Below are 10,498 nucleotides of genomic sequence, written 5' to 3' on the forward strand. Positions count from 1 at the left end.
ATGGCTACTACACTGACATACGTACACTAAATACTACTAGATTGTATAAAAGGATGCAGGGAACATTTCTCAAGCTTTTTATTCTCTAGCTATATGAAACGAGGTCTACATATGAGAAGTTCAGTGCTCAAAACAGTCAGTTTGTGACAAAGGTCTATTCCTGACGACTGAGAAAGCATCAGTCTGTCTCCAAGTGACAACCTGAAAGGTACTATTGTTTGTGTCATCTTTGTAACCCTATTTCATATTTCAATGCACAGTTTTCTTCCAGGCTTCCGCTGTCAAGCACAGTCATTTGTTGGTTTAGAAGATAACCTGAACTTTCCAGTCGCAGGTGAACCAGCAAAGTCCTTAGATGGAAATAACGCAGAGAACTAACTGTAACATATCAATCCTATTGATCTCAAGCCTGTTTAATCAAGCAGAAAAAAGCTCAACTTTGTGACCGTTAATATGTGGTTTACGTATAGCTCGCGAAGTCCTTTAGAAATGGTATCGTGTCCTGGAATCGAGCCTTAAAAAGAGAGCATGAAATAAATGGACCATTCCTTAAGTCATGAGATCTCGGAGAGCATGCCTGAACCCAAAACACATGCCATGCAGAAAGCACCGGTCTCTCTCAAGTCCCTGAGAAATGTCCCTCAACGCCACAAACCTCAGGCGTGCATCAAGATGCAAGAATACAAGCCAAGCTGTTGAGATGTCACCACTAACCTTTGATGTTGCAATAAGGCTCAAGCGAGAGTCGAAAGAGAGGAAAAACGTGTCGGCTGAAGGTTTAACGGCGGCGCACTGAAAACATCCCACGATTTCGCGTTCAAATTCCTCCTCTAACCAACGCGCTCATTTTCCTTTCTCCCCACCGCTCATGTGTCTTACCTGAAGGGCATCTCCCACGACTGCAATTAGCTGCCAAGATTTCATTGTGGTCGGGCAGCGAAAACGCAAAGGAAAAGTGCCTCCTGTTTTCTCAGTGGAGGTAAACCGATTGCGCGCGGAGAGAGGCAGAACGGGCAACGGAGAGCGCGCGAGTGGTAGTCAGTGGACCGTATCCACGTGGTGCCATGTAAATGACTGCATCTGTCACTCCATGCGCCTGTGCCACAGTCATCCTTGTGATCCTTCACAAGTTCACACCATTGAGCCCGACTTTGGCTCAGGGGTTTAGTGTAAACAACTCGAAAGTGATGCACGGAATCCTACAGCTTTTCTGCACCACAAGTCGATCTACTTAAGTGGCAAATGCTGAGCTATGCATTCGGGCTGAAAGTTCTGTTCTGCATAGTTACCGGTTTCTTTTACAACCAACATGAATGCATTCCATCTTAAATAGGATCCATACTGTATTTATATGTCATATAAAGAAACCATTAGAAACGAGCCCCAGATGTGAAATAACTGCCACTATATGACCAGCACGACCCTGAGATGACATAAATAAATACATACTCAAATTTCATTTATTTTTATAGGCGTATTTGCCAGTTTTCTGTGCTTGAGTTTATTTATCTATTTGAAATAAAAGCTTAAACTTAAAATTGTTAAGCAATTATTTTATTATATATTAAAATCTCATTGTTTTATTAAAAATGTGTCAGTTTCATTATCATTCAGATAATAGTTGTTTTGAAGTACATTTGCCTACATACTCTAATATATATTTATATCTTATAACTCTAAACTGCTGTTACAACCCAAAAAGTGGGACTATAAAACAGCACTCTTTGAACTTGACACTAATTTATAGTTCATGGACAGTTGTGGTTCATTATTATCATTATATTTCATTAACAAAGACTGTTAAACTGTGCGTGTGTTGCATTACTCCCCGGTCTCCACTTTATTTTGAGCGAAACTCTGTAAAGACAATGAACTCACTTCTACCTCCATATCTGTATCATTATCTCCTTAGCTATCTTTTTTATCCTCTTACAGATCTGACAGATATATATTGCTGTCGGACATGAATTCCCTCGTCGTTAACCCCATTGTATTAAGCAGCCGATCTAACTGTGCCCTGCCTTTGATATGAAATTCAATCACAGTAGCCAATCTCATGCCTCTTAGCAGTCACTGCTGATAAGTTTAGCATGAGGCCTCTCTCGGACTTGCCCCATCCCTGGTATGAGGTCGAGAACTTGAAAGGCATTAGTCGACTCGACTGCAAGGTCCTTGGCAACTTTGACATCTGACAACCCTATGACAAGAAAATATCTCCTTTTTTTTTTTTCTTATGGTGAGCAGCAGGAGGCTAGTGTAGATCAGTGTGATAGCAGTCACCGCTGCAAAATCCCGGTGACAGTCTACATAAATTGGGTTAGCAGCAGCCCCCACAGAGCTGCATCAGGCAGGGAGACTAAAGGACTTGTCATAGGTGACCTCTATGTAACTACATCCCTGCTGCTTTGAAGTGCCGTGAGACATGATGTTTAATATGTATTCCATCCTGCCCTGACATTCCCATTTCTTAGCGCCTCACAATGTTTATTAGAGTGTGTTTATGCATGCAGCCTTTTTATCATTTCATCATCAGCGGTGTCATCTGAACACTTTTCCCCCCCTAGTGCCAAAATTATGAAGTAATAGCCCTGGGATGTTTATTAGCTGACAGTCGTCCTTCAAGCAAAACATGTTTGGGAAGTTTAGCATTCAGATTCTTAAAAAATCATTTTTTAGACCTCCAGTGAAACGGTACTTTAGTCAAATAAAATGTAACGGCACACTTTAATCCTTTTCATCTTTCAGACCTCTCTTTTTATTCGTTTTATTTATTTATTTTGGTGCCGTTCCTCAAGCCGTGACGCTTTTCCCTCGTGCATTAAATACCCAACACATTACAAAATAGGCCACCTTGTAGGGCCCTGCGTGTTAACACACAGCATCCCACTTTAGGTGCAAATGAGAGCAAGGGGACAAGAAGAGGACAGAGGCTAGAGAGATGGACAGTTCCGTACAGTGGATTAGAGATTCCTCCTTGGCAACATTTATGGTTATTTATGAGCCTCCAACACAATATCGGTAATGGGTTACCATTCATCCAGGTCTCCCAGGGCGCACCCCTATACGTTTACACAAATTAAAATTGGCAACATGCCATTTGTTTCCACAGCGCCTCTTGCTTCCAACCAGGTCGCTAATGGGATTATTTAGTTCTCGTTTTTATGAGCACAAACAGTGTTGGAATCATCTGTGTGCTGTAGATTTGCTCCCTTATTTCCACTTTCTCATCTTATTTAATTTGATTTCTGATTGATTAGTCCCATGCTGTGATTGACAGATGCCGGTACGCGGTTATCGCAGGCTTAGTATTTCACGGAAGGCACGCAGGCGAGTTAGCTGCACATATACTGTAGCGCGTCAAGGACGACTCTTACGATAAGCTGATAGAATCTGGGCCGTAGGTAGCAGCAGCGGCAGCGGCAGTCTCTATAAATTGCCATTATTGAATATGCTGTTCTTCATGCCCATGCGATAAGAGTGCATTAAATGAGAGGGGTGCACAATGCCAGGGAAAACTGAAAGGAGACATTTCGATTTCATTTTCATCTGTTTAATTTGTTCCTATTACACATAACAGCTCTACCTTTGTGCTCAGGCCTCCGAACCGGTTAAGTAATAATTGTAGCGTTGACACGTTGAACGATGACAAGGCAAAGCGGTCGAGGAGATTGTTGGTCACGTACAGTATATCCAGGAATAAGCTAAGAGGATTTCTCTCTCTCTCTCTCTCTCTCTCTCTCTCTCTCTCTCTCTCTCTCTCTCTCTCTCTCTCTCTCTCTCTCTCTCTCTCTCTCTCTCTCTCTCTCTCTCTCTCTCTCTCTCTCTCTCTCTCTCTCTCTCTCTCTCTCTCTCTCTCTCTCTCTCTCTCTCTCTCTCTGCAGCTCCTGGCGGGGGCCTGCCTCATCTCTTCATTGTCTGTGCGGCTGTTTGAATCTGCACAAATTATTTATCCGCCATTCCCATAATTACCTCCTCCCTCTTTAAATAAGAGACACTGCTTGATCGCCAAATTGCCTGATGGTGACAATAACTCGTATTTGTCGGAAAAGTTCAAGGGCTGTGGCTTTCCATTGTGCAATAAAAAAAGAAGTCAATAGAGAGATTAGCGTGCATGGAGAAACTCAATATATATTCAAATATGAACAGCAATGCAATTCGGAGTTAGCCTTCTAGACTATTATCTTAGGATAATCTCATCAGATTCTGTTTATTGCTTTCATTTATTACTCCGCCATCCTTCCCAATTCAGCCCGCACTGTTTCATCATCTTATTTACTTAGAGAACAACTTTGAAGCACTTAACAGTTGCTTTCCCCAGGAGAGGCGGTCAGGGCCTTGACGCCCCAAGCTGCTCCCTACCTCAGAGCCTAATTGAGGGAGATGGGTAATGGAAGTGACTTCTCTGCCTTGTGAGAGAGAAAATTCCATCTCGCTACTAATCCACCACAAACTCTCAAGTTCAGAACCGGGTGACTCACCGGCGGAGCCCCGGCAAGAATTAAGATCCCAATCTACGGCAGATGAATGCTTATCTAATTGAGCTGATACTTTATGATTTAAATTAATGAGGCGAGAGGCGCCGTGACAGAAGCGTGGCGTTGTTGCTTTGTAGCCACTTCGTTTGCAGCCATGTAAATTTGTTAATACGCAGATTGCAGATACAAAAATGCAGGAATACCTTTGGGATCATGCTGTAACCGCTGTCAGTATGATTGAAATGCAAGAGAGCTTCCCTCCGTGCGCTGGGTGTGTTGTCGCTGGGTATACCGATCGGTGGCCTGTCTTTGTAAGACAAAGGCAGCATGATGAATGCTGTCAGGCACGTTTAAAGCTGCCATCTCGATTTCGTCCTACCTTCCACCATCTTTCCCTAAAACAGGGATATGTTCTTTATTCTGGAGCGGGGCCACGGAGCCTCATCCATCAACGTGGCAACACATGGTGCAGCACTGCTCATACCTTTACAGCCAAATCAATAAAACAATTCCAGCCATCTCCTTCACACTCCTGAGTTTCACAGTGATTATCTCGAGCAGCATTCATATTTCTTCCATTTGTGTATAAAACGCCTTGGGCATCAGGATGGAATGTTGAACATAATATTGATGGATGCAAGAGTCATTGACCTCTATTCCACCATGTTGTGGGTGCTGAGGGCTCGTTAGAGCTCGCTGAAGAAATCTCCTGCAATACGGGAATGGAGACTGATGAAGAGAATGGGCTTTTGTGTCTGTCTTCAATGTGAGGGAATGACTGTCTTGAGGTCTCAACAGGCAATGCAACGGCACAGAAAATGAGAGAAGGAGAACAAGAAAATAAAAAAAAAGAATGCGAGTCGTATGTGGGCGGATGTGGGCCAGGCAACAGATCGTTTAGAACCGAAGGCTTCTGCTATAAGTTCCTAAAAATCTCAATGTAAGTATGCAATTTGAAATGTGCCATCTTGGGACCACTGAATTGTTGAACCAATCAGTTGAGCCCTAAATGCCATGTGACCAATGGCACAGTCTCAAACACTTCACCACCAACTATCTTGGGGTGCGTTTGCCAATACGCAAGATCCGTCAAGAACAAAATAGCGAACTAGATACCAGATGCCAGGTTTGCATTCTACAGCAATGATCTCCCATGAATCGATCTCAAATCTATTCATTAGCAGAAGTTATTACTCCACCACCTGTGTAACACCTTTAACAACAGTACTATATTGTTTAATATAAGAGCTTGTAGGAAAAGCTATTAGCTTGCTAACCAAAGGCTAATGGAAATCACAAAGAAAGATAAAAGTTTCATTTCAACATGTTTAGCTTTTAATGAGAGATGCCATTCCAAAAGCATGTTTTAATGACACAATCAGCACCGAATAGAGTATAAAAAATGTTTCAGCCAATGGAATGGCTTTGGGGATGATGGAGAGGATTTTGCACAACAACATCATCTAGCTACTACCAGCTGCTAACGGTGACAGAATAACCAGCCAAACAACAGCACGCTGCACCGAAGCTGTCCTCACCACATCCTGCCCTGATCAATCCCTGATTCCGATTCACCCACGCAGAGCTCTCATTATACTCTACAGCGTTTACCGAGTTTAATAGAATGGTCTGGCCCGGCTCTGATAACTTGTATTGGGAAGGTAAGTCAATTGAAACTGTGAGCTGTGCTTGCGAGACAGAAAGAGAGAAGTAGGAACTTTAGGATACAACAATGCACCCCCCCAACGGCATTAAAATATGAGAGTTAGTAATAGCAAAGTAGGGGGATATTACTTTCTTAAATTATGTATAGTCTGTAATACATACACCATGATAAACAACCTTCATGAAATATTTAACCGGCTCCCCTCCGATCCTCTCTCATTCAGTCTATTGATATGACTTTCCTCTTTAATAGTGCGGCAGCAGCCACATAATAACCTTTGTCGTTGGAAACATGCTGTGCTGTGCGTTCGCCGCCGAAAAGAAGGGAAATAAGAAGGGGGGAAAATGCAGTGCTAAATGTTTGCTTCGAAATTCATAAAGCGCATTACTGGGTGAGATGGAGCGTGAAGGGATTCTATCCAGTGAACACACATGCAGGCTACACTGGCTCAGAGCATATACAGGCCTGGCTGCTGTTTCCTACCCTCATTTAATTGCACGTTTCCATGGTTACTGCCATACTTGAGAAAAAAGACAATAAACAAAAACAACAACAACAACAAAACAAACTAAAAATATTATCATCCAAATCGCTCAGCCAAAATAAGGCCGGGGCGAAGACGCTACAAAATATATAAGCTCAATATTTATTTTGACACTGTGCTATTGAAAAGGAAGTCCTTTGAAAATCAAAGTCAAAGGCTTATGTTTTTTTGAGACAGTGAAAACTTTGCTTAGTCACCTAGGAGACTAGCTGTATTTTTAGTCATGTAGCCTCTGGTGTTTTGCAAACATATTCCTTCTTTTGTAATGGATTTCTTGTTCGGAAAGTGCAGCAGGTGAAGGTGATTTCAGACAAGAGGCCGTCACGCGGGCTGTCGGAGCACATTCGGACACATTTACATGTGAAGAATGGGGCAGAGAGAGCATGACCCGAGCACATTCATTCCGTGCCGCTCAAGAGTTCAGACTTATCTGATGCAATTCCAAAGCAGGGAAGATGCAACCACACTGCAGTACAGTACATTTCCCATCACCGCAAACTACTCGAAAGCTGAAGCCCATTTTACTTCTCCCCAAGTGCTGTGAGACACGTTCATACACAAAAGTGCACTTTTTTTTTTTTTTGATCCACCAGGGATACATCAAATGAATATCCACCAGCATTGTCTGGCTTTTATGCTGAGAAAATGGAGAATGCCAGTATGAATTCAGAGCAGAAATAGCATGCCTTCACCTAGCTCGGGGCTGTCACGCTGTGTATGTCAGTCATGTCACAAGCACAATGCGATTGGTTGAGGCCTAGATATGCTGACCAAAGAATAAGAGACAAACTCTGATTTTTCACCCGGACAAAATGAAACCCTCGCTGCGCACAGCTGAGCTCCTCCACGATGCCTTCGAATGGTTTACTCGATCAAGAGCAACCCTCTTAACTTAATGTCAGAGACAATACCCCCATCACAAAGCTACCATCTGCCAGTTAGTTTGCGGCAATCTGCAAGATGAGTGACTAATGCCGGAATGGAGGGTTTCGGTGCAAGAATGTGAATGAAGAAAACTCAAAACAAGCTCTGTCAGTCAACATAATGCTGGAGTGCATTGCATATGTATTTTGTGTCCTTGTTGGACTGTCATTGAGGAAAATCACATGAAATGTATGCATTGTTGTCATATATAAAACTACTGACCTGCATTCCATTGCACTGCATTTAAGCATGTTGTACAGAATTTGAGCAAAATATTAGGAATGCACTGATGTAGAAAAGACATTCCGTCTGTAAGAACAAAACAGAACAGAACAGAACAGAATAGAACAGACATAATGTTTATACAAACACATCATTTTATGTCAGGATATTAAAAATATATTCTTTAAGTTCTATACTATTGTGTCTAATAAATTTAAAAAACGCTAAAAACTAAAATCATTCATTTTAAATGCAAAAAGTGAATTTAGGCATCATAACATTCATTCAGTATATTCATTTTGACATTTCCTAAATATTACATACAAGTATTATTAAATTAGTATCATTATTAAAGACTAGCTCTTGCATTATCATGTAAAATAGGGGAAATGAACATGCACATAAAAAACATGAACATATAAAAATGTCTACTGTTGGCTGATGGTAAAATGCAACCAACTATGCATGGTTAATATGTTCAGTTGCAGTTTGCTATTTGCATTTTTCCCCAGCTATCCACTAACTAAACAAACCTGCCACCATTTTTAGGTCACCAGTTGAGAATTGCTATCTTAGAACACCAAACCCTCGGTTTGCAGAAAGGAGGTACAGCAATGAAAAACATTAATACTTGGCCAAGGTCAGTACCTAGAGTCTGTAACTCAATAATCTGCAGGCTAAGATATAATCAGAGGGAGACAAGTAGTTGTTAGTGGTCCCTGCACACTGAAGAATGAATCAATCCATCCAGTGACAGAACAATTCCACAAGCGGGGATCAGCTTTTCTCTACAGCCAAGATGACAGACAACTGCTCTTGATTGGCCATTGAGAAAGATGCGTCCCAAGGTGCTGGAAGACAAAGTGACACAAATGCAATACACATTCTGTATGCAATAGATTCTTGCATTAGCCGTTCCAAAAAAAGCGTATATTATCATACTCTTGTCCTTAAAAATGACAGTAATGGAGGAAAATTGCACCAAGTAAGAGACTCAACATGATTGAGCCTTATTTTGTGATTTGCTATCCATCTATATGCTCAGGATAATAAATATAATCATAACGCAAAATTATGTTTACCCAAAGACACCTCTAATCAATGAATCTCAACATTTCAAAAGCCGCTTCAAGTTTCCAGTAGGGATGCATTTAGCCCACATCACATATACTTTTCCTTTGGCCGCGGAATATACAGTGCAACGTTTTGCCGTTTTAAATTTTCCAAATGGCATTGACCCTGCAAAAAAAACATGCATACATTTGCTCCACCAAGAGCAAAATCAATTAGGTGAGTGACCCTTTTTGTCACAAGGCGTTTAAACTGGCATGTTTATTTGTTGCTTTCTCCACCGGTCAACATGCTCTTATTTCACCATGATCAAGGTCACTCTCCTCTATTTATTCCGCATTACAGAGCCGTCGCAACAAAACCCCTTCCCTCTGTCCAAGTCTGGACTGATGCGCAATGACCCGACTACCGTGGCCGATACAACTGGGGATAGAAACCAAATTGCCTCGCTGACTCGGCCTCCGTAAATACTCAAATTGCAATGGACAGATTGGACATCGGTCCTCACCGGACACAATTAACCACAGAGGTCCAGCTAGTGAGCCCCAAAAGATCGCTCTGCCCTTCAGAGTTATCAGGTGCGCCTGCGGGACCCTGATAAGACCAATGAAGTCTGCTAGGAGCACAGCGGAGGAACGCTCCATTCATCCTCGGAACAAGTCTTTATCGTGCTCTCTCCCTCACCCTCTGTCAATATTCCCCAAAGGTGCCACTGTTTGAGCATATCAAGCAAATTATTGGCATCAAAGGCAAATCGGAGCGAGGCAAAGGGGTTGAGTGTTTAGGTGGCACAAGCGGGCGATGGATCTTTGTCGTGAGAGAAAAGAAAGGAGAAATCCTCTCACGGGTGGAATACTGATGAGAGCGTGATTGAGCTGGTGTGCTAGCGATGGAGAAGTGATGTCACTGATGAGGCTATTGCAGGCAGCTGGAAATGACAGCAGGAACCTGACGCCAGCCCTGCCTTCTGGCTCAGACGGCATCCTGCTGCTCACCTCTCACACCGCACAAACCATCTGAACTCGAGTCAACAAAATCTCCGGAGGTTCCTTTCGTCGCACCGACATTCGCCAACGGACGAGAAAGCGATCGTAAAAGAGGCCGTTTAGCAGCTTTGTAAGCACAAAAACAAGTGTGGAAATCCCAATCTGCTACAGATTATACCTAATAACATCACAGTACAGGAAACACATGAACGCTGCATAATTTCTAGGCCCTATTTGCATACCAAAGAAAACAAACTCTCTGTAGCAACAGTGTATGCCCTGTATCTGAATGTAACACAAAAAGAAGGAAAAAAACAGATCATGACATTTTAACCATATCAAATATGAAGAAAAGCCAATCAAAAGATGAATATTACATTTATTTTTTGTCCACCAGAAAAGGGCCCCGGCTCACTCATCCAAGGAATGAAATTAATAGCATTCAAAGCAGCAGGCAAAGGGGAAATGTTTTTCTCTAGATCCTCTGCTTCCTCCCCGCCCCAGGCGCTCCGCCACACAACTATATTTCACAGCGAAAGCTAACAATGCTGCCGTCTTAATGACCCTAGCAAGGCCACATTATTCCAGAATTTGTTTTGTGCATTTCCAC

General features: G+C 42.4%; 1 protein-coding gene across 3 annotated transcripts in view; it reads right to left on the reverse strand.

Moving 5' to 3' along the window:
- The window catches only part of rbfox1 (RNA binding fox-1 homolog 1), a 321,986-nt gene extending 320,823 nt beyond the window's left edge, over positions 1-1,163 (reverse strand). Inside the window, exon 1 of one of the 3 annotated variants that reach the window (XM_067414885.1) lies at positions 880-1,163. In XM_067414885.1, the coding sequence (XP_067270986.1) occupies positions 880-924 (45 nt within the window). In that variant the 5' untranslated portion in view covers positions 925-1,163. The other 2 variants (XM_067414877.1, XM_067414899.1) reach the window with 2 other exon arrangements.
- Positions 1,164-10,498: the final 9,335 nt, after the last annotated feature.

The sequence above is a fragment of the Pseudorasbora parva genome, chromosome 2, assembly GCF_024679245.1.
Source record: "Pseudorasbora parva isolate DD20220531a chromosome 2, ASM2467924v1, whole genome shotgun sequence".
NCBI classification, from domain to species: Eukaryota; Metazoa; Chordata; class Actinopteri; order Cypriniformes; family Gobionidae; genus Pseudorasbora; species Pseudorasbora parva.